Genomic DNA, 25,589 nt, shown 5'->3' with positions numbered 1-25,589 from the left:
AGGCCAGTGGTAGGTTCATAGTGGAGCCAGCTGACATTGACAGTATTAGATACAGGGGAAGCTTCTGGCAGCTTACCAGATAAGCCACCCCAATAGTCCTCCCCACTACCAAGACCTTGCCTTGAAAACCCAATACACTAGGAAAAACAAACTTGAAAAAGAGGGGAAAACAGAAAACTATTTGCACACACTGCTGATTTTTCAAGCAGTAAACAAGGGAAGAAAATAGATCTGTATTCCTACACTGTGACATGTTTGAAAGCAACAATGGGGATAAAGGAAGATAACAGATTTTGAAAAACTTAAAAAAAATACTCCTAATCCTATTATTTCCTACCTTTGAGAATTTATCAGAAACTTAACCTCCTAAGTACTGACTTCTAAATTAAAAGGTAGAGACTCTAATGAAGAAAATGCATTCAACCATAATTATGAAAATTTTAGTGCAGAAGAAATTTTTTATGCTCTGGTTTTGTTCTGGCAAGGTGAAATGACCTTAACAGAAATTATATATGTAAAAAGCCCAGACTAAAGTAATGCGCATAAATCAGATTAATATATAATACTTTTTTAAAATGGAAAGTTAAATAAAGAAAGTGCTCACATGAATGCAGGTACCTCTACACTGATGAATTTGCCAAAAACAGGGCTTTTGTATCATTGACTATCTATCTTGCTCTTCAGTAGAGGGGAGATTTTTGTCCCTCAGTTTCATAAAGTGACACAGATTTGTGCTGTAAATCAAATCTCTCCTGATGGGAGAGAGTTTTTAAAGTCTTTGCCAGGAATTAGTTCAAGAGACAAACGGAGACTTTCAGCTTTCACTGCTGCTGCTAGATAGTTGTTTATTAAGTCTTATCAGAGAAACAGAGTCACTTGCATGACCCAGACACAGCACAGAGCAGAGAATGCAGGAGAAAAGCCCAATTATCAAGATTTACACAGCCTTTTAAAGATAATTTAACCAATGGTTACTAAAAACGTATATTATTTTCACTTTCCTACCAATTACTCAGTAACACAGCCAGGAACTGTGGAATTTTTTGTCCAATCATCCCAAATTACTTTTACTACAGAATATGGAGTAGTAGAAGAAGAAGAAGAAGGTTTAGAGAACAACAACAATCCTCCATTTTGATGTTTTTTGCTCTTATCTATTTACTACAAAGAGAAGCCCAAAACCTCTAAATTTTTCACCCTGTGGACAATCTTACATAGTAGTCTATCACCTAATTCACATCATTGTATTTTCTAGTTCTTTTCTGATAGTAGGCAGTTTTTTCCAAGGTTGGAGGTCAAAACAGTGTTGTTCAGGGTGGTAAAAACCCTTCAAAACAGGCAGAGAAATATTCTCGGCACTCTGAGTTCCTACAATAAAGTGACCCTTTTTCCCTTGAAATAATGAAACATTCTGGGAATCAATAATAATAGATCTTTCCTGTCTCTATGTTAATTTCAAAACAGGCATTTGGCAATTCCTGTGTTAGTGCAGACATGGAGATCATGGAAATGAAATAAGTTTTACATATGTTATAGATGTATGTATCTACAGAGTTATATCATAAGCATGCACAGATGATTTTGTCTAAAACTTGAGTTTGCAACTCTCTTTCTAATACATTTGAGCTGCTTCTTGTGAAGTCACAGAAATGAGTTGGGATGAGAGCACTTTAGGAACACTCACCACATAAGCATAATATATATTCTGTATTCTGGTATATATATATACATATATACTTGTGTATATATATAATACACCAAAACCTCAGTACAAAAGACTTTGATGCAAACTTCTTCTGGGTACATTAGATTTAGAATAGAAAGGAACTTTCCTTACCTCTTCTGCGTGAATACCACAAAGCTTGTTTCCTGACAAGAGCTTGTTTTTGAGGCTTTTGTTCTGAGAGTGGGATAAAAAAACAAAAAGAGTTTATTAGTAAGCGTTACTGAAATATTAAGGGATCCTTTAACTATTTGATCATACTGGCTTTATTTTATACACCAATAACATCTTCAAGTCACCAACAAAGACACAAATAAGACAAGAGAGATTCATCAAGGCACAGTATCCTCTTACAGAATTCTAAAAGGCATTTGCATTAAAATTTACTTCAACAGGAACAGGACTGCCCATAGAAACTTTTCCAAAACACTCTGGCAACTGAAAGCAATTTAGATTTAATACGCTGAGGTACAAAAGGGGAGAAAAACCCTCTAATCCTTGCTAGGTGTCAACTTGATAGCTCAGTATAATTTTCTGTAAATCATTATAACAACTGAGTAATAGGGCCAAGGTGTCATCACTCAACCTTGATGATCAAAATCAAGGGGTGTTTTTGCTAAATTTCATAATTTAAAACTGCAAGTAATCAAAACCACTAGAAGGTTAGTTACCTGATACAGCATTTTGCCAACTCAATATGATTTTTCATGTAGGAGTTTTAAATGTATTTCTTCTCATTTTCAGGGAAAATAACAAACCTTGACAAAATGAATTTTCCATAGTAATTATTTTTCTACTCCTCACTCATACTATCCCATAACTGACAGTCAAGGGTAAAGATTTCTTTGCAGCGTGAACATCTTCCAAAACTTGTCAAAAACATAAATATTCAATAAGCAGATCTACAAGTGCCCAACATAACACGCTTAACACTAAAAAGAAATTAAAAGAATATGAAAACCAACTGCTCCTGTGTTAATGAACTGTAAATATACAAACAGAAGCAGAACCCACCACATTTCAGGAATGTATGTATGTTTATTACTGAATAGCAAATAGCTTTCCTGTACATTGTGCACAAGAACAAGCTGTCATTAAAGCAAAAAATGTAATTCCATCCAGTTCAAATTTAGATCCAGATCCCACTGAAATACTGGAAGCTTTAATTCCAGAATTAGAAGCTTTGAGTTTTTCTTGAAAAAAACCCTTTTTTATTAAAGCAAATGCAAAGAAACTAAAATTTCATTTGAAACCTCATTTTCATGATTTCAAAATAAGGAGATCTGACATAATTTCACGTTTCACTGTTGCTGGCTACCATGCAACAGTACACACTACTGCAGAAACAGTAAATCTTTCCCAGCTGTTTGACATGGATGCCCATAGTTCTCTGATACAACAGAAAGGAACTAGGATGTTACTTTCAATGAGACAACCCAACAATCCAGATTCTATCTTGCAAAACATGATTTGCAAAGAGCTGGGTGTTGCTCTAGTAAGTCTCACAGTCAAGTACTTCTTTTGGATCTTTGTTTGAAAATTTATGTTGTAACTCATCAGAGAGCAATACCCTATTGTACTAACCACTATAGAAATACAGAAAAAGATAACTGGTCTGAAAAAAAGGAACTGTACAGCAGATACAAGATGAACAAAGGTAAATAAAATAGAAATCAAAGACATGAAGCACACCTGACTTATCTATTGCTCTCTAGGGTACACCTAAAGAACTCTGTTGTACTTGTGATCACACAATGTGTTTTACACACATCTTAATGGTTTCACATAAAGATCAGCATCACTTTTTGGGATGATGGTGAAACAGATGTGCCGAAGACACTGTTTCATTAGGGACTTGCACTTAATTAACCCAGGATATCACGTCATCCCTTTGGTTTGACTAACTCATTATCCTCCAGTCCTTTACAGACTGGTGATGGTTGGTTCAGTAACACTCTGTCCATATTTCATAACCAAAATAAGAATGAATTGTAATCACTATGTTTTTATTAATCTTCCTTTTGCCCAGTATAAGCTACTGTAAGAAATAACGTCTACTAATACATTAGTCTTTCATATGTAATTACTACATGGGCTATTTTGAGAATACCATGCAGTAACTCAGAAAGTAAAAAACTGTGTGTCAACAGGACACGCAATATACTAGATGGTTGTCGCAATTTCCACATTTTGTGCCAAATGAACCTGGCAAAATAATAGAGTTACATATATATATTCAGAATTTTTCCAAAACCAAAACTTGATGAAAATACTTTAAGTTAGGAGATGGACTCAATTTTTGAGATTTAGCTAGGTTTAATGTGATTTACCAATTCTGTCTCATTATCCACTCTATTTGCAACAAGATCACCCAGCAGGGTTATCAAAATGCAAGCAGATCTGAACTTAATATTATGTTTTTAGAAATGACAGCAAGCATTAAAAGTTAATATTATTGAGAGTATCATAAGTAGGAACTTGTCAGAAGTAGATGACAGTTTCTTGCCTACAATTTGTGTGATTTTATGTTACTTCACAAATCACGTCACTGTTGAAAATAGCTTTGCATACTGATTAATAGTGCTAATTTTTATAGAAGAATGTGAAGCATACCAGTAAAAACGTATGAAGTATAACAGAGCCTTTTTTTTTTTTTTTTTAAATTCTGAATTAAAATCTTCTTTCTTCTTCTGAAAGAAGTGTGATCAGGTACATATTCTAGAAGAATATGTCCCTTTTGCTAGAAAGGGGCTATTCAAAGTCAGATTAATTATTCAATAAAATCTTAAGTTTACAAAGGCCTATTGATTCAGTACAGAAGTTCTGACTTCTAAGACTTAAAAGGATTAAAGATTATGCTCATTTTCCTACTAAGCATCCCTCAAAGAGAAACAACAAATAAACTAATTAGAATTTTACACAGTTTTTATTTCAAATACTTCATTTGTAATTAAGTACTTTAATGGAAAAGATCTTGGACATTTCAAGCTAAAAAATAAGGAATTAAGTATCTGTAAATGTATCTTTAGTAATCAATTTTAAAATGATATAGAATAATTATTTTAATTAAGAATGGCCTTTTAGATTTAGAGGTAGAATATCAATGTATTAAAAATAAATAGGTATTCTAATGTATTTGAACATCTTAGAAAGCTTATAGCAAAAGCTGTAAGCTGGAGTATTTACATGCAATCATATCATTAAGCCAAGTTACTGTTGTACCTAACTCTTACTTTATCTCATTTGCATCATTTGCACCAGTAGTTCCAGTGCATCCCTAAATTCAGGCGCAGAAAATTCCTGTCAGTGTTTGCATCATGGGCAAGAATCTTGCTGTCTCTTCTCATGCAGTTTCTTCTTACTGTCCTGGTACCTACGCTTAGTAACACCACCTGAGTCCAGCGTCCATTCCTAGTTGTCCACTGTGAGAGATTGAAATGTTATGGCTAAAAGCTTAAACATTGTTACGAAGGACTTTTTGCCCTTTGTGGAAAAACTGTATAAAGAAGCTGCTACCACCAAAGCCCACCTCTTCCTGAATATGCCTCCTGACTGGAACTTTGGACTGTGAGTTAAGCCACCTAAGGGAACATGAGATGAAGGTGACACTGTTATCCAATTATCTCAGGTCTAGGTAGAAGAAAACAAGGCTGAGGGAGAAGAACATGTCCACAAGAAAGCGAGACCCAGCACCTGTCCTGAAAATCAGCTCTGGCTGGGTTCAGGGTAGGGGAGGTCATAGCCCACAGGCTCATTTGCTGAGGCCAGGTTCGCACACACTCTCCACGCAACCAAAGGGGGAGGAGGAGGAGAGTTCTGGGTGTGTGGCATAACCTCTGGTCAGAGGCAGTGAACACCCATCCTCCCTTAAACAAACTGGCTCAGTTGTAAACCCCCTCACATCCCAGGAAGGACACATCCACGTGAGACATTCACATGAAAGTCAGCTGAGGAGGTGTCATAAACCATCAAACAACCCTGAAGTGCACCCCAGAGTCATTCCTGAGGCCTTGCACCAGGTGACCGCACATGATGCAAAGTGATGCAGCAGATCCAGAGTCTGTTGCATGAAACAGTGTCACACTTGCCCTCCCAGGGGAGGTACTTGGGCATTCCCACCTGGCCCAAACCATATATTAATCCACTGAACTCTGAGTTTTGTGGGACCCTCAACACCAAGAAGACCAGAAGATGAGGACCAATGGGACACTGTTGAGATCTACAGTGGTGATATTTTCTACTTATCTGTCTCTCTGTCCCTCTCTTTCTCCCCCTCCCTTTTTCTACTTCTTTCTATCTCTGTCTTTACCTCTTATTTACTGTTAAATAAAATCCATACTATTGACTTGGGCATATGGTCTCATTTGCACCTTAATTTGGCCAGAGGAATCTCTCTAACAATTTTAATAACTGGACTGTAATAGCTCGAAAAAGGCAGAACTCTTAATGACAACTTGTTAAATTTGTTAACATGTTCTTCACAGAGCTTCCATACTGAAAATAAAAAGCTTTCTGCCTCACTGCCAGGGCATTTTTTTTTTCCTTTTCTCTTACACTGATGTAACATTCCTACATTTTGTTTGGGTTCTGATATTATTTTCAAAATGTGAGACCAGACTTAATGAAAGATGAATTCATTACATAATCATTGACTTTATTTTTTGCCTAAAGATCCATCTCCAATATAAAAGCACACAGAAGAAGCTGTAGTGTCATACTTGCTTTGTCAACATGCCTTTGGAATCTGAAGGGGAAAAAAAAAATCCTTGCTTGCTGGCTACAGGATGTTCCTTTCTCTTCCTAACTTTGGAAAATAAACCCTTCACTTCTGCATCTATTTTCCTGAATCAAATGCCAAATAAACACAAAACATCTGAAGACCTTCACCCATGTTTTTAAAAAAGCAGCAATTCCTACAATAACAGATTGAGCACATCACCTCTCTAGAGAAGCGGGAGAGATGTGACCACGTTAGCATTCTTGGAAAACAATAACCATGATGCCAATTAGAAAACTTGGACAAAGGCTTACAAAGAAAAGCACAAACTATACACTTGACAGCTCAATAGAAACGCTTTTGCAGCTGTAGTTTTAGTTATTTCCTTTTCTGCAAATAAATTTTATGAAAATCATTAATTATATAGCTACATATTGTATTTTTTATAATTTCTCTATCTGATTTTAGCACATATAGTAAAAACCTCATGAGACAAGAGTCACAGTTTATAGGCATTGTTAACTGTGACAAACTAGCCTGGGTCCAGTTTAGAGGGGTTTATTAACATTGTACATCTGAAGTTAGGAGGATTAACACTTATCTGATGAATCATACATTCTACTAATAGAAGGCTAAACTTATACCACCAAAGTAAAAGTCACAAAATTTCAGATGTCATTTTTTGAAGTTAGTTTATCTTGATCCCTGGTCACACAATGAGTGCTTTAATACTCTTATGTTACGTTTTATAATTCGAAACACCCACATTATCTATTTGAATCAGCATCAGGATCTAAACCCAGAATGAACCAACTATATAACCTAGACATTGTAAGTACAAAGCAATTGATAGCACAGGACACAAAGTATGTCCAAACAAAGACAATCACTCTCAGAAAATTATTCTTAGCAATTCAATTCAGACACTGCATCCGAGCTCTGACATAATTTCTTTTTGTTATATAGAAGATAAATTTGGCTCTTCTTTCCCATGATAAACAGTGCAAATCAAACCATGCTAATCTCCAGCTCATCATTGAAACATTTCTCTCTTATGCACATTACATTAACAAAAACCAAACAAACCCAAGAACACAAAAAACTCTGGTTAGCACGAGTGTCAGGGTTGACTGCCAAGATGAACGGTTTTCCATTTCCTGGGAAGCCAAAGTTGTTCACTGTGCCCTTAGGAGAGAAATCAGAAGACAGCAACAGACTAAAATCACGTAACTGGATTTATCTGATATCACAACGTATCCAGTTTGCTTTGGATATTAGTTTTGTATTTTACAATGATGAAAAATGTTTTATATCTCATGAAACAGTGTGACTGCTTTAATCCCAGCAGGGTTGGCTGAGCCCTTCATCTTTCTGAAACAGATAAATACTTAAGTTTATTAGTTAAGAGCTTTAAAACTGCTTTTCTACCTGTCGTTATGGTCAGTGAAGACACTGTGACTTTTTGTAAAGGGTGTTTGCCTTGATATTCTTGAGCATGTTTAAGTCTCTTCTCCTCACAGTTTTTCAATGGCCAAGTGTGTCAAACAGCTGAAAGACTCTGCCCCATCAATGCATTTTAGTAGTGATGATCCATATATGGACTGCACACCTTTCAGATCTGTCTGAATCGAAACTCAGTAAGCACCACTGTCCTAGTTCTGAATTCCTGGGAAAAGCCCACTTTCACTATGGTCAGGCTTCAGCATCTCTGTGCTAATGCACTCTGTCCATACTGTTATTTAGGAGGCAAGTGCAACATCCAGAGGCTGACAGCTGAACTCGGTAACCCCAGCAAACACATCACATTGCCGCTGCTGTAAGCTTAGACATACTTGGACTGTTTCATGCATTTTGAGCTTTTTTCTATAACCTGTCCCCCAGCCTTACACTCTTGTGTTACAGGAGAAGGTACTTAAGAGCAAGCTTTCCAAAACAAGCAGTATATATTTCCCTTTTTTTGCCTATCTCTGCTAATACTTAAGGCTGTTTATTTTTTCCTGTATTTCATGTAGTCCAGCTGAGCTGAATAAGTTGGTAAGCAACACATAAAAATCTTCTATCTGAGCTTTTAGCAGGAGGTTTGTGTTGGTGGTGTTTGTGTTGATGTTCCAATCATTTCAATAGGACTTTGCTATGGGAAAGCAAATGCTATTTCTAATTCTTTCCATGTTGGATACTCTAAAACCAGCAGCATATTAGATTTGTATGCCATACAGGGTTACTTAGAGAAAAAACCTGGCAATTCTTTGATCTTTCCCTTTGGTAGCAGTGGCTAAGTGCCTTGGGGATGGTTTGCAGGATCAACAAAACAGAACATCTAGTTAAGTAGACGTTAACCTGAAGGTCTTTTCATTTGTTTGACATTTGTGAACAGAATGATGACAAGAAGTTGGTACTGCTGAAAGCTGCAGGTTGAGCTTTAAAAAAAATCACAGCGAAAGCGCTATTAAAGCAGGGTGACAGGAATGAATAGCGTGCTGTAAACAAACATGTAAATAAAAATAACTTAAATGTAAAACACACTTTGAAAAAAATGAGGTCCTCTATCACTAGTGGAGTAAAGGGTCATGGCTTTCTACAACGTCATTTTTTCTGATGTAACAGCAGCATGACACGAAACACTGCATTAAGCAGAATTGTCAACATCTGTCTTAAACCAGAAAGGACATTATGAAAGTTATGAAATGACAGTTATGAAAGGAGAAGGGCAGGAGATGACTAAGGAATACATTTTTGTGGCTCTCTGTGGAGTCCTATCATTCAGGTTTGCTTTAATTTTAATAGGCTCTGTCTCCTGAATTCTCTCAGTAGCAGTACACTGAATATTTGTTGTTACAGAACTTTTTTGGAAAATATATTCAATTTTTAGAAGAAGTTTTGCAAGTGCAATCTACAGACATCTAAAATTTATATAAGCTGTATTGAAGAAGCTACTACAATATCTCCCAATCAGAAAAAAATATATTCCTGAGACAGTTTTACTGGATTGATTTGCATACTAAATGTATTTTCACCATGCTATGGTCATTCAATATACAGAGTGGTAAGTACCTACACAATATGTACTAGATAATACTTTCTTCTTACCTGCATCCTGGTACGGTCTATCTACACTTAGAGAATACGAGGAGATTTCCAGAAGTATAATATTTCCATGTTAGGACATTCCAGTACTTTCTAAAATATTATTTTTAATTCACAAATGCTATGCAAGCACTATCACCAGTGCTACAAGGTTTGAAAGGCGAGAATTCTGTCAGCGTAGAGTTCGTATCAGAAGGCAACGTTTGGCTCCATCTTTGGAACAGATGAAGTAAAAATGAGTTCACATACTCTTATATCTTGATAAGAAAATCATGGTAGCAATTTACCACAGTAAGCATATGTGTAGCAAAATCATAAGCTAAATCCATGTATCTTCAAAACGTCAATAGTGGAAACTAAATATCATCCACTGTCCTACTGTATCAGGCGCAGGCAGCAACACAAATTCTATTAGTGTTTAAAGCTGGCAGGACATGAGATACCTTCAGCCTTGATGTGGCTTAGCTGCATTAGCAGGGAGACTCTGTCCTCTGTAAGGATCTCTGAGTAAATCAGTGAATAGTTCACTTAATGAAAACGTAGGCATGGGAAAGTTTGGATGGGCAGTTAGGGGTATTCTTAATCTAGTGGCACAGAACTGCAATTTAATCACCATTAATCTTTAATGATTTCCTAAAAGTCATTTAATAAGATGAAGTCAGGAGTAGGACCTAATTTAGAGGACTCAACTGACTTTTTTTGAGCCATTAACATTATGTCTTCATGAATCATTGACCTTTCCATGATACTGAACATCCATTTTATGCCAGAATCCCTTGTCTTGGGAAAAGGGTAAGAAAGAAGAATATTCTAATTTAAAATTAGCTATTTTTCCATGCTTTTGAAAAGTGTTTCCCCCTATTTAAGCTCAGCACAGTAATATCAAATAAGATACTTGGTATCAGGCTCCTAAGTGTTATGAAAAAATAAAAAGAAAGCTCTGAGTACAGCTTAAATTCTTTGGGTTTTGAGAGTAAAGAGCATGTATTTGCAAACTAAACTTTTTCAGAAAAAAACCCCTCAAACTAAACACACTAAATAATATTTCAGCAGAAAACTGAGGAAGTTAAAGACCAGCATAAAAGACAGCTGGAGACAACATTTCTTAGTACTTATAAAACAGCCTACTCTATCAAGAGGACATGGGACATCTATTCTATAAGAACATCTGGAACACAAGGTGATCTGTCTGATCATCTTCTAATCAGTTCCTAGTTCTGACATGAATCTCACCTTTTCATTAATCCTGCCATGAATTTAGACTTGAGTGAATATTGCAGTTAAGGAAGGGTTTCAGTGAGATTGGGGTAATCCTTGAAAATGGTAACAATTTCATATTGAAAACCGAACATTTTCTTAGTAATTTTTAGATGTATTTTATGCAATGTGCTAATTCAAAGTTCTTCAAAATTATTCCCACAAAACACATTTCTCTATAGAACTATTACTTTTCCTGTTGATGACTTGATACATTACTCTGGGTTCCTACAGGTAATTTGTTGATCATTACCTCAGAAAATAAATATATTATTAAACAACAGAGGCTGTACTATGTAACACTGAAATTAGACAGACCACCATTCTGAATTATATTAAAAAAGACAAAGCCCCAAATGTTGCAGCGTGTGAAACTAATGTATACTGTTCCTGTGTTTTAGATTGGCCTGTTGGTCTCCACCCCCTTGTACTTTATTTGGTCCCCATCTAGAAAGTTCCCTTCTCCTGGTTCTCCTATTAGTTTCTGTTCTCCTGCCTGCCCCTCTCTCTTCCCTGTTGGTTGTTGCACCCTTGTCCCTCCCTTATCCCGCCTCCTGGCCCTCAGCCCATTGGTTCTGGTTTTTCCCTGCCCCTAGGAACCCCGATAAAAAGTTGTACCCCTGCTCCCCATTTTGTCTTTTGTTGTTTGCCCGGGGGCCTTCCATGCGTGGAAAAAACCTCGTAGCTGGAACCCTATACAAAAGACCCTTCTCGTTTCTTTTCCACTGATCGCTGCATAGTGGATGTGTGAGTGAGTAGCTGCACCACCTCGGGTGTGTGTCTGTGCCTTCGTTTGGCCCCAGCGCCGAAGCGGCTTTGCCCCCCGCCCCCGACTTGGGACGCTTTTGGAAGGTCGCGGCATTTCGCCATCTCGCTCCGCCCGCAGCATTTGGTGCCCGAAGCAGTGACCGCTGCAAAAGGGTCCCTGAAAGTGTCCTCAGTAGCTTTAGCTGCTGGGCTCTAAGTTGCTTTCGGTACTGCCAATACCCGAAGACAGTTTTGAGTTTTACCAAGGCTGCTCCGAGGGCTGACTGACAACATTCCTGCAGTGAAGACCGGTCAGATCAGCGGACCACCCTGAGAGCTTCTTTTGATCCCGGATTTGTAAGTTCCAGTGGATCACCGTTATTCTCGTTATTATTTTAGTTTCCTCTCGGGTGTTGGGAAGTGTTTTGGGGAAAATGGGTGCTAAATTAACCCGTCCCCAGTGAGAAGTTCAACTCCAAGTTGAGGGTGCCCTTAAGGGAAGAATTTTATGTTATTTGAAGGGGGATTTATCCGTTTTGTTTGTTGGATTTTTAAGTTTCTTCCTCAAGTTTATGCTTCAGTCCAGAAATGTTTTCCATTGCTTGTTTTAACTTACACTGCAGCTAAAAAACCAGGGAATCGTTCAGCTGTGATGGGAATGTTTCTTCTCCCCCTGTTGCAAATTCTTCACCTCTTTCCTCTCCCCATGCTCCCCTACCTGCTTCTCCTCCACAGGAGGGATTGAGAGGTCGATCCCGTCAGTTGACACAGAGTTGCCATTGTCTCTCTGCCCCCTCTCAGTCCCTTTTGCCCCCTTCTTGAGACGGGACTGATCACCCTGTCTCAGACTCTACCTCAGCCCTTTTGCCTATGCCCCAACGTCCGATTGTGTCTCCCCTAGTTGTCTCACAAGATGGCGCCGGCAACGTGGCCAGCCACATCATATTGTCTCCCCCAAACCCCGGGTTTCCCACGCCCACCAACGTGCTTGGTCCCTCTCCTACTCTGCCCCTCGCGTCGTTGGGTGTGTCTTCGTTGGGCCCTCCCTTGGTGTCGTTGGGCGTGCCTGCATTGGTCCCCACCCCTTCCATTGGGAACCCTGCCCCTGGGAAACTACACCCTTCTGGTTCCCACGCCATCGGGACCACAAGTGGGTGTGGACGTGACTGGAAGTCGGCCATCTTGGGTTCTGCTAAATGGCATCAGCTGCTCTGAACCCTACCTGCCAATACTTCCCCTTCTTCTGAACAAGAAGAGAGTGATCTCTCAGATGTCAAGGATCACTGGGCTGGGGTGAAGAGACAAGCTGTGAGAGATGGAGACTGGGAGCTAGCTGCTAAAATCAGTGTTGCTTCAGTCACATACCTCAGAGGGAGGAACCCCAGGTGGGAGCCTATCCCATATGCACAACTTAAAGAATTGTGCAAAGCAGCCAAAGATCATGGGCGTGGGTCCCCTTACTTTAAAAATTTATTAGCAGCCACCTTCTCTGCGCTCACTCTAGTCCCGCACAACCTTAGAAATATTATGTTGTGCCTCCTTTCTTCAGCTGAATAGATGCTGTGGGAAAGGACTTGGAAAAAGAAATTAAGGGAACTCCTCCAGATATATCAGAGGGATGCTAATCAGGTACCTCTAACCTCTGACCATTTATGCGGAGAGGGGAATTATGAAAAGCCTCAAGACCAGCCTCAAGATATTCCAGAGCTGGTCTTGGAAGACATTAAAAGAGCAGCAGAGAAGGCACTGCTTCTTACCCCTACCGATTCCACTCCATCTCAAAATTTCTCTAACATCAAGCAAGCTATCAATGAGTCTTTCATAAAATTCATTGACAGACTTAAAGAATCGGTAGAGAGACAAATTGAAAACAGAGAAGCACAAAAAGAACTTTTATGTGTATTAGCTATGACAAATGCCAATGAAAATTGTGAAAAGATTTTGAGAACTCTCTGTCTTGATCCTATTCCCACTCTCAATGCCATGACTGAAGTCTGTACGAAACAGACTTCTCCAGAAATTACCATCGCGCAGGCAGTTTCTAAGGGAGTGGCTGAAGAAATGGCGGTGACAGCCAATGAAAAAACGCATTTTTTAGCTGTGGCGAATTTGGTCATTTTATGAAAGACTGTCCAGAGTTCATAAATAATATCCCAGCTCAAAGACTTGGTAAAATGTCTCTTACAGACTGTCCTACTTGCCAACATCACCACCAGAGGCATCAAAAAAATGGACATCTGAGCATGGAGTGGCCTTACGCGGTGACATCAAATCAGAAGCCGTTCAACCCCGCCGTGCATGTCACAGCCCAGACTCCGCTGACGACAGCTTAAATTGGTGCCACAGAGAGACAGAGAGACCCAAGTTTCTGAAGCCTTTCACCACCTTCAGGCAAGAACTTGACTCCAGCTGCTAAGAGGACTGTCTATTGACTTTTCAGATTGCGACATATACTTAATTCCCACAGAACAATATGGGCCCTCAGACGGCCCCAGAGACTTCCTAATATTAGGAGACCCTATCCACGGCCCAGAACAAATACTTGTAACACCTGAAGTACAGACTGTGGGCCTGTGTAAAGAACTCCTAGTGACTGTAACTTGCCTTGACCCACCATGGAGACTGACCAAGGGATCACCTATCACACAAGCCTTCCTACTCCCACCCCATTGGAACAACAAAGGAAGAATTCCAGCTGTATATTGCACAGAAGTAGTGGGTCCCAATAAGCCCTTTTTAGAGTGCCAGCTCCAAAATAAAAACTCGGAGTTATATCTTACAGGGATGGTTGACACCGGAGCTGATGTAACTATCATTTCTTGCTCCGAGTGGCCCAAACTTTGGAAGCTGAAACCAGTAAACGGGCATATTTCAGGGATCGGAGGGTCCACAGCTTCCATGCAGAGTGCAAATAATATCATAATAGAAGGACCTGATGGCCATGTTGCCGCGATTCGGCCATTTGTGGTGCAGGCTGGCCTCACCTTATGGGGCAGAGACCTATTATCACAATGGGGAACTTGTCTAGAAATCCCATCTCCATCGCAGGATTTTTAGTCGGGGCCACTGAAAAGTGCGCTACTCCACCTCTCACTTGGAAAACTAATCGTCCAGTGTGGGTTGATCAGTGGTCCCTTCCAGAATAAAAGTTATGCATGCTTGAGTCCCTCGTGGAGGAGCAACTCACCAAGGGTCATACAGTTCCAACAAACAGCCCCTGGAACTCCCCTGTCTCTGTTTTAAAAAAACCAGGCAAAGACAGGTGACGGCTCCTCCACGACCTCCATAAAATCAACAGTGCCATTGAAGATAAGGGTCCCTTGCAGCCAGGCCTGCCTTCACCCTCTATTCTGCCTCGCACATGGAAGCTAGCAGTGAATGATATTAAAGACTGCTTTTTCACCATCCCCTTACATCCTCGTGATGCGCCCAGGTTTGCCTTTTCAGTACCATCCTTGAATCAGCAAGCTCTGCTTAAAAGGTACCATTGGCGAGTTTTCCCACAAGGGATGAAAAATTCACCCACTATTTGCCAGTGGTACATAGCCCACATCCTCTCCCCAGTGTGGAAAAGGTTCCTGAAGGCTGTGATTTTCCATTACATGGACGATGTCTTAGTCTGTGCTCCAGAACAAAACTACCTAGATATAACATTGCAACAAACCATCCAAGCTATTGAAAAGGGAGGGTTTGAGATCCAACAGGAGAAGATACAGCACGTTTGCCCATGGACTTTCCTTGGCCTCCAGATAGGTGAGCAGACCATCGTACCCCAGCAGCTTACCATCAAAGATGACCCAAAGACACTTCAAGATCTCCAGCAGCTTGTGGGTCTATTAACTGGGTTCGTCCTCTGCTGGGAGTGACGACAGAAGACCTCGCGCCACTTGGACCTTCTCTGTGGCAGCGAAGAACTAGACTCGCCCAGGACCATCACCCCAGAGGCCCGAGATGCTATTACCAAAGTCCAGCAGGCAATGTCATCCCACCAGGCTCACTGCGCTGAACCGACCCTGCCCTTCAATTTCATTGTTTTAGGTAAGTAACACAGACTACAAGGGCTGATTTTCCAATGGGACACTGCCCAAAAAGACCCTCTGCTCATTATTGAATGGGTCTTTTTGCCACAGCAACCTGTAAAATCTATCACCACACCACAAGAACTCATGGCTCAGCTCATTATGAGAGCCAGAGCTCGCCTCTGCACCCTCACAGGGTGTGAATTCACATGCATACACCTTCCATTAACCACAGGAGCTTTGGAGCATTTGCTCCAAACAAATGAGCACCTCCAGTTTGCCCTAGACAGTTACACCAGTAAAATTTCCATACCAAACCAAGTCATAAGCTGTTTAATTCAACTTTTAATTTGACCCCAAATTCTTTGCAAAGTCACAAACCTCTCAAAGCCCTGACAGTATTTATGGATGGCTCTGGAGGGTCCTGCAGATATGTCATAACTTGGAGGGATCCTGAGACACGGAAGTGGGAGTCCGATGTCGCTGTGGTGGAAGGCTCCCCACAAATTGCAGAATTAGCAGCCGTCGTCAGAGCTTTTGAAAGGTTTGAAGAGCCAAGCAATTTAGTTACCGATTCAGCTTATGTGGGTGGAGTAACTGCTCGGGCAGAACATGCTCTTTTAAAAGAGGTGTCTAACCTAAAATTATATCAGCTGCTTTCAAAATTAGTTTACTTACTCTCCCACCAAAAGCAGCCTTTCCATGTTATGCATGTGAGGTCGCATACCGACCTTCCTGGACCCATCACCGAGGGAAACCGGAGAGCTGATGCTCTGGCCATGCCTGTGCAAGCTCCCAGAGTGCCAGGCATCTTTGCACAGGCCAAGCTGAGCCATACATTCTATCATCAGAATGTCCCAGCCCTAGTCAGAATGTTTCAATTGACCCTTGAACAAGCAAGAGCAATTGTAGCGACTTGCCCAAATTGCCAGGTATCAAGTACCATCACTCAGTTCTGGAGTTAATCCCAGAGGTTTAAACAGCTGCCAATTGTGGCAGACTGATGTCACCCACGTACCACAATTTGGTAGATAGAAATACGTTCACGTATCAATAGATACATTCTCTGGAGCCACTTTTGCATCAGCCCATGGAGGAGAAAAAGCAAAATATATCATAAAGCATTTTCTCCTTGTTTTTGCCACCCTAGGAGTCCCATCTGAAATTAAGAGTGATAATGGCCCTGCTTATGTTTCCCACAGACTGCAAAATTTCTTTAGTCAGTGGGGCATAAAGCACAACATGGATATCCTCTATTCCCCCACAGGACAATCTATTGTAGAGCGGGCCCACCAAACTATTAAAAGAGTCATTGATCAACAACAGGGAGGGGCAGAGATAAATTCTCCAGTTGAGAGACCCTGCAAAGCTCTTTTTACAATCAATTTTTTAAACAGTTTGTTTTCAGAGCCCACCCTCCCTGTATTCCAGCATTTTACGAATTCAAGCCAAGCCAAATTAGAAGATCACCTGCCAGTGTTGATCGAAGACCCTGAAAGTCACCAGAAAGTCACTAGGCCCTTTCCCACTTATCACTTGGGGGAGGGGATACGCTTGTGTTTCTATGCCCAAAGTGGCTCCCAGGGAAAAATACTAAACCGTACCTTGGGTCGACGATGCCTGCTCCAGGAAACCCCCAAAAAGATGACAGCACACCACAATGAGACAAAGAAGCCTCCAAAGATGAGACCAGTGCTGCCTGGAGACGAAAGCGACGCAGATTGACGGGACATGACAGTAACATCTAAGTGTCCTTCACCAGGCATTTTTTACATATAAACCCCCTGTTACTTACCTGTATCTGTGTCCCATCCCTTGTTTTTCCTATTACCCTACCCTTAACCATGTTCCCTGTCTCCCTCATTTTTAACCCTCACCCTTCCCTTTCATTTCTCTTAAAGGAGGGGGGGGCTGAAAGAAACCAACAAATTTATTTCAAAACCAACAAATTCTTTCAAATTTAATTTATAATTTTGCTTTAAAAACCCCTAGAAGAGCCAATCCCAACCCCACGTACCACAATGATTGCCCACCTCTGGTTCCTGCTTGCACCATGAATCTCCATGGAGCCACAACCTGTCATCGCATACTAAAAGCATCATGTGATGATTCAAGAAACACAGGACCATGCTAAAAGCTGCAAGTAAAGAGGGAACCTAAGCGGTTCGAAGATCTCTGTGGACATTGGGGGTTAAAAGGGTGGCTGAACTTTTTGCCCCGTTCTGCTTTATGGAATATTTACTTTTATGTGTTTATTTAATTCCTTTAAAAGGTTGCTTTTTAAATCTTTGAGACAGGCCCTTCTTCAAAAAATACAGAAGGGGGAAATGTTGCAGCGTGTGAGATTAATGTATGCTGTTCCTGTGTTTTAGATTGGCCTGTTGGTCTCCACCCCCTTGTACTTTATTTGGTCCCCATCTAGAAAGTTCCCTTCTCCTGGTTCTCCTATTAGTTTCTGTTCTCCTGCCTGCCCCTCTCTCTTCCCTGTTGGTTGTTGCACCCTTGTCCCTCCCTTATCCCGCCTCCTGGCCCTCAGCCCATTGGTTCTGGTTTTTCCCTGCCCCTAGGAACCCCGATAAAAAGTTGTACCCCTGCTCCCCATTTTGTCTTTTGTTGTTTGCCCGGGGACCTTCCACGCGTGGAATAAACCTCGTAGCTGGAACCTTATACAAAAGACCTTTCTTGTTTCTTTTCCACTGATCGCCGCATAGTGGATGTGTGAGTGAGTAGCTGCACCACCTCGGGTGTGTGTCTGTGCCTTCGTTTGGCCCCAGTGCCGAAGCGGCTTTGCCCCCCGCCCCCAGCTAGGGACGCTTTTGGGAAGGTCATGGCATTTCGCCATCTCGCTCCACCCGCGGCACCCAAATATCCAAAGTATTAAAGCAAATGTGTTGGTTTCCACTCTGAATCTCTGCCCCAACACACTATAACATCTGGCAAAGATATACCTCCAAAGTTTGGCAGTGAACTGTGCCTAAAAAAGAAAAGCTTCCTTTTTCAGAAAAATGCATTACTGCTAATTTTGCTATATTTTTTAGTATACAGGGAACTGTCAAAAGAAGCCTTTTCCTCTCTAACCAGACTATTAGTCTTTACTGTTATCTCCTGGCATCCTGCTTTTTGTGCACATTCCAAATGTCATCTATTATTGATAATGTTCTCTGAACAGCTGCATTGATGTGAAAGCTACAAAAAGAAATTTACAGCCATTTACTGTAGTTAAATGTAAAAAACCCAACTCTGTAATTACTGAAGGGCTTCAAAATTTTTCCTGTAAATTTTTCTGCAAAAAGCAAGATTGACTGCTTGATACCAACATTTCCTCTAAATCTATTTTCATTCCTTAGATCATAGTCTCTTCAGTTCATACTGAAGTTATGTCAGTATGTCAGACTTTGTACGTCAGAAACTCAGCCATGAGTCCATGTATTTTGCAATGCTTAGCACGTTGAATTAGCATTTCTAAAGCAGTATCTTCTATTTTTTTAACATACTGTCACCTTCCCAAAGCAGAGAAGAAATGGCACAATATATTTCATTCTACTGTTTTGACTTTCCTTTGATCACCTTTGGCAAGCATTGCTAAGATCAAAAAAACCTCTAATTTTCAGTGAAATTTCCAAAATAAAAACAGAGTGTTTTAGCCAGTCTACTAGATAAGCTTCACTTTGATTATGTATGAAGTGCAAATGTCCACACCACATTTTGTAAATAGTAATGTGTGTAATTATACTGCAAATAATGTAATAAAGACAAATGATGAATTAGAAGAACAAGCTTGTTATATCAGTGATAAACTGTGTTCAACTCCATACACACACAGGAGAGGCTAGATTGAAAGAGCATTGCCTACCTCACAGACCACGTGTTAGTCATCTGACAGATGTAAAGATCTGCATAGACAGATCAAAATGTGTGCAGACAAATTATCTTTTAAAATTGAAAACAAATATTGCCATACATTTTTGACATTTTGGATGGGAGCCACCACTTAGTCAAACAGACTGCTGAACATTTCCATTACTTTATCTACCAACGATGGCCCATTTATGCAGCTGCCCATGATGCCCATTAAAAGGAGTCCAGATTTTCCCTTGAGACTACTGCACTTTTTCTCCTGGCTACAGATATCCAAGTCAAAGCCATGTGGAAAGCATGGCAAGACCTAATAACAGAGAATAAAGCAGCCAGTATCTGCAAAGTAGGGCTAAGGAACTATTCCTTCTACACTAGATAGCAATGAAAAGACTTTACTTTCAAGGTCTGAATTTGAATGCTGTGTAGCAAAATATTTAAAGTCTTCTCTGAAGAAGTTTAAAAGGAACTGCATGATTTTACATCTATCCTTGAAAGGCATAACAGTTTAATATTTATCAGGCAAAGCAGATTTTGGTAAGCAGCAGAGTAAGTAAAATGCTGCTATGCTCTTACTTTCTAAGTTAGAGTCTGCTCTTTCTTTTAAGCACAGGAGAGTGGTTTGTAGATAGAAACTTTCTAAAAGTCTTTCTTGCCTTACTTTAATATTTGCAAAATATCAACTGTCACTATGTGATTACTCAAAATTGTATTTAACTCAATATTTTTTGAAATGGTATTAATAAAATCTGCTTGACTGTGTTTTCTCTAGCTTAAGAGCAGTCTGTATACATTGGCAAGGTATTTTTAGGACAGTAAACATGCTTTATGAAAAACAGGGGCTTGCTGTTAGTTATTTTTCTGAATAGAATATAGGCATATTAATTATAACAGCAATTATTCTGATTTTGATTCAACCTTCACAGGACCTTTTATACTAAAAACAGAACCAAAAAAATCTGGTGAGTATGAGAAATAATTCTTTACTTCTACCTCAACATCAAAGCCACTAAAATATTCAGAGGATGATGAATGTGCATAAAGAATGCTTATATTCCTCGAGATTATCAGAATACAAAATAATTTGCTGAATGTGGTAACTGATGCATAAAATTATATCAGAATTAACTAGTTGTACTTTCTTGAGATTCCTTCGGGATTATGAACCAAGACAGAAAAAGACTACCTGCTGATGGATTGGAAAAATTGAGTAAAGTTTATGAACCTGGAGAACTATCATGAATACTTTAAAAACCTCATCTAGTTAAGACGAAAATGCTGGATATCCCAAAATAAAAAGAAAGGCTAATCTGTCCTAAGGAAGACCAGGAAAACTAGAAGAGAAACAGCCACATAGTCTATCCTTTGAGGACTGCATCATATGTCTGACACGAGCTGAACTCATCCTCTGCCCCCAGGCACCAGTTAGCACTGCTGGCTAAGCACAGAGAGCACATATTGACATCATAAGTGATGACAAAGCTAGGTATAAACCAAACTGAAGCTCTTAAACCAAGAGGAGGAAAGGGGAAGTGATTAATTTGTCTGTCTGGTTATTTAAGATGATTATGCACCAGGTCCATCATTCCTGCGTAGAGCCATGAATTAACAAACGCTGAAATTTTCATGCAGAGAGGTTGGAAATAGATGATATTTAAGGTCCCTTCTAATGCAAACCATTCTACGTATCTAAGAAATATGAATACATTAAGAAAACTCATGTGCACATAGCGAGTGATGCCTCGTCTACAAAGGTAGAACAGCCCAGTTGCTGTTTACTGGTTCTGTAAGAGGAAAAGGCTTACACAGAAAGCAAAAGGCCAAGCATGTCAACTCTGTGCTCTTCAGGTGCAGGTTCTGGGGTGGTATGAAAATAGTAGAATTAGCTAGTAAGGATTGAGAAAAAACAATAAGCAAGCAAACAAACAAACAAAACCCCAAACCAGTGCAAAAAACTTTCATACATTCTTCAATATGGATCTGAATAATTGCTGTGCAGTCAGGTAGCTTAGCTGAAAATAATTAACTGAATTTCAGTGATTTAAGGCTAAGCAAGTGTCAGACAACAAGCCTTACTGGGTTTGTGTTTTTCAATATTATATAAAATCCAAAAAAGTCACCCCCAAAAAGTTGTAACCACTCTCATAGATGCTTTAAATACGTACATTCTTCTTCATCTTCTCTCCCCCTCTCTGTTCTCTAGTCCTTTCATCCACCATATTAAAACCTCAAATGATTAACACAGTGCCTCTGGGCAGGTCTCTGCCTCACCAGCATTCAGCACCTGCAACTCAGAGTAACTCAGCAGCTCACCTTTACCTCACAGACTCACAGAATGAGAGCTGTCATCTTGCGTGTCACTGAGCTTGGGGAAGAGCTAAGCTTAGCTTCTTTCTTAATGAGTGCAGATTCAATACTTGCACGGCCATCTTTCCAAAGAGATGCTCTAGCCCTGAATTTTTTTTGTATTTCAGGATCATGAAAGAAAAAGCACATAAATTTTAATCCCCTCTTCAAACGTTTTTCCATATTGCACAAACCAAAAAAATCATTCGAGACAATTAGTAAAACAGAATACACACAAAAATCCATGCAGGATTCATTTTTCACCTTTTTAAAAATTCAATTGAATTATCTATTTCAATACCTGTTAGATTTTTACTTGAAATTAATCATTAATAGGTTTGGACAAGAAATCAAATTTGACTGTCAGTAGATTTCATATTAATACTTGTATTGGAAAAGAAAGGATATTAAAATGCAATTTATCCAATCCAATGATATCAAATAGAATATTGGTCTGTCAGTCATAGGCAGACAATCTAAGTAATGCATCTACCCAGCAGATTTAATGACTTTTATGCTCATATACTTTTTAGAACTATTGTAGAAATCTGGCTCTAGGTCATAAGCAGGTGTACTTCTCATGAATGTTTCGTAAAGCTCCAGCTGACTATGCATATTATTTAAAAGTGGTATATTTTTATCTGCAAAATATATTTCAAGATTTCTGAAGGCAGCTGGATTTTCAGAGAAGAAATCTTTTAATGAACTTACTGCTCAACAGCTGCATATCTCATTATCCATACTTATTTCTCAAAATACAAAACCCCCATTGATGATAAAGCCATGTAATTCTAAATTTCCACCAGTTCAGGACTTAAATAGATACATCCACAGACTTATATTTCTGGCAAATATGAGTAAGTATACTTTGAAATACCAAAAACCAAGGCATTACATAATCATGAGTGTAGATTAAATCTACCAACCCAGGCAGATATGTGATCCTATTCCCAAATATATTTATTATATTTATCGCAACTGATATATCATTTTACTTTGCTTAAAAGTAATTGTCCTACTCATTGTTCTTTGGAATAATTGGTCAACCAGAGAAATAAGGTATTTGGCAAATAAGGAAAAGGGAAAATTAGGCACAGGTCAATTGATATCTTGATTAGGGGCTAGTGAAGAAAACCAACCAACCAAGCTGTAATCACCTACACTGCAGCAAAGGCATCCATCTCAGAGGTGATACTGGTACCATGGCATAACCAGACAAGAGAATCAGCAAACACTTGCGTGGTTTAGGGATATTGATGCAAAGCTCAACAGACTGAACTGAATCAGCCTAATTGTTTTTCCCTGTTATTTGTAAAATACAAAGCCTCACTCTTGAGATTTTTTAAAAACCCCAAATCAAACAATAAACCACAACCAAATGCAAACAAACAAAGGCAGAAGCAGCTAAACATTTTGTTTGGGAATCGCAAAATATTTATTTTCACATGCTTAGAAAAAACCTAGAACTTTCCTTAAGATTTCCACAAAATAAAAAGACTGCTGCCACTATAATAGACACACATTTCTCACTCTGAGCCACCTACCAAACAGCGATAGTCTCTTTCTTTTAAGCAAATGGTCTGGATTATTTCTGTGTAGTTCTGCTTATAAACTCGCAAACACTAACAGTACTTCAGAATAAGTGCTGAGTTTCCTGTCTGGCTCCTACACTCATCATTGCAAGTAAGAAATCTACAGCAAGAAAAATATAGAACTCTACTTTAAAGTCAACCTTAATTGAATGGAGCAAAGTAGTATCACTTAAGCTGTATAAAAAGTACATATAATCGAATTTTGAAAGAAAGATGAACTAATATGTACAAATATACACCCTAAAGGTTCACTAACAATATTAGAAGAAAAATCCCAAAGGTTAGGGCAAATTTATGCTTTAATTTGCTTTCTTTTAACTGAAGGACTACTTAGAAAGGAAAATCAAATTATTCCCAAATAAAAAAATGGTCTGTTTAATGATAAGAAATAATTAAATTCAAATTACTGATTTCTCCATCATTTATTGAGAATCAACCGCCCTAACATTTGGGTAGTATTTTGCTATTTTAAGGAATGCACAGCAACCATGCAAACTGTAGTACACAAAGTGCTACCCAGCTGATGGTTTTCTGCACTACACTTGCTCTGTGCAGGGCATGTTAAGTACTGGTAAGCAATGCAGTGCAAGACTCCTACAGACTGTGCACACATGTGGATACTAAAAAGCAGGAGCAGAGGAATTTTCCAGCTGTTGAAGCATTTGTAAAGTTTTTTCTTTCTCATGCTTTAGCTGAGAAACAGTGAAAGATGGTTTTGTAAACTAAGTCTCTATCTGACACCTGCAAGGTCTTGTTTTGGTTCATTGAAGAAAAGATTTTGAAATGGGTGGTTATACTGCTCAGCCACTCACTGTGGTGGGTGGCTAGCCAAGGGGCCAATCATGTCATTTCTCTTTTGCTATCCATGCTATAAAAGGATGGGGTTTTGGCATTAAAAGGTCAGCCTTCGATCATACTTCTCTGACATGAATGCATGTCGTTTTTCATCATCCCCGTGCGCAACAGCGACACATACACACTTGCCTCTTTCAAATATAAGTTCTAGCTTTTCCCAAATGATAAAAACAAGAGTTAGCCACAATCACTCAGAATCTGCACCAATGAAGAGAAAATATTCACTAAGTGTTTTGTGTTTTCCATCTAAGCAAGCATTTTGGTGAAATGCAATGCCCTAATATGGCCTCCAATTTAGCTGTGTATTTTTCAGCAGTCAAAGTAGATCTGCTTTTGCTTGTTGCAACAACAGAAAGTTCAAGAAATGTTATTTTTTTCCTTCTTTTGCAGCTAGAGAAAAATAGGCACTCTTTGATCCAGAAAAGCATGAAATTTATAATCATATGATCCAGTTCAGAGACCCAGTTAATGTGTTGTTGAAATGATGCTTAAAGGAACTGCATGAAGCTTAAAAAAAGTAATTCAGATTCTATACCAAGGAGACATATTATGTAGGTAGGGGGACTTTGCAGAAGTAACTAATGGAGAGTAATGAATCACTGCACCCTTGTGGGGTATGCCCGGCCTCTGCCCTGGAGGGATCGCTGCTGAGATAAGAGATTTCGCAATCGCCCAGCAGGACTCCCTGGAAAGGCAAACACTTCTTTGGTCTCAGCGAGAAAAGACAGACCCACAATCCTTTAGGAGAAGCTATGCAGATCCTTCGTAACCCATTGGCCTGTACCCATCCCAGATCCTCTGTAACCCATTGGTCCTTTACCGATCCCCTGTACCCCTATAAAAGCAAGCCCTCTGGCCCCTGTGGCGCAGAGAGGGTTCTCGTCCCTGGCTTTCCCCTTCACCGGAGGGGACCAACAATAAAGCTACCTTCCATGCGGAACCAGCCACACAAGCCTCTCCTCTCTCTCTGGTCTGGCTTGGCCTGGAGGCTGCCCTGCAGAGCTGAGCTGGAATCACGAGCTGATAATCACTAAATAGCTGACAGTCTCTGCAAGGGCCCTCCTGCCAGCAGCTGAGGGAAGACACCGGGCCTCGCGTAGGTGATTCCTTTCGGGACCATCTCCCCAGACCGGTCACCTCTTCCTGGGTCAGAGCCACTGACCCCTATCACCAGCTGTAATACACCCTCGTATTTGTCTCAGCAGTTCTGGCTTTGACTGGTTCTTTGGGATGTCATATTTACATTTTGGCTAAAAATCACATGCTTTTCCCAACGACTTTCCATGCCACATTTTATCTTGTAAAATTAAAATAAGGTAACAGTATTGTAAAAAAGAACAAAATTTAAGGATCTTATAAAAAAACATTAATTGATAACCCATCAGGTATCTCAG

General features: G+C 39.6%; 1 protein-coding gene across 4 annotated transcripts in view; it reads right to left on the bottom strand.

Moving 5' to 3' along the window:
• The window catches only part of LUZP2 (leucine zipper protein 2), a 205,176-nt gene that overhangs the window by 68,671 nt on the left and 110,916 nt on the right, over positions 1-25,589 (bottom strand). For all 4 annotated transcript variants that reach the window (XM_042035659.1, XM_042035658.1, XM_042035656.1 and 1 more), the window contains one exon: positions 1,838-1,900. In XM_042035659.1, the coding sequence (XP_041891593.1) occupies positions 1,838-1,900 (63 nt within the window). The remainder of the gene's footprint in view (positions 1-1,837; positions 1,901-25,589) is intronic.

The sequence above is a fragment of the Corvus kubaryi genome, unplaced genomic scaffold (assembly GCF_017639235.1).
Source record: "Corvus kubaryi isolate FWS band 111438036 unplaced genomic scaffold, C.kubaryi_AGA036_p1.0 37384, whole genome shotgun sequence".
Lineage (NCBI taxonomy): Eukaryota > Metazoa > Chordata > Aves > Passeriformes > Corvidae > Corvus > Corvus kubaryi.
The sequence above is the reverse complement of the archived record's forward strand: the minus strand, read 5'-3'. Positions and strand labels throughout refer to the sequence as shown.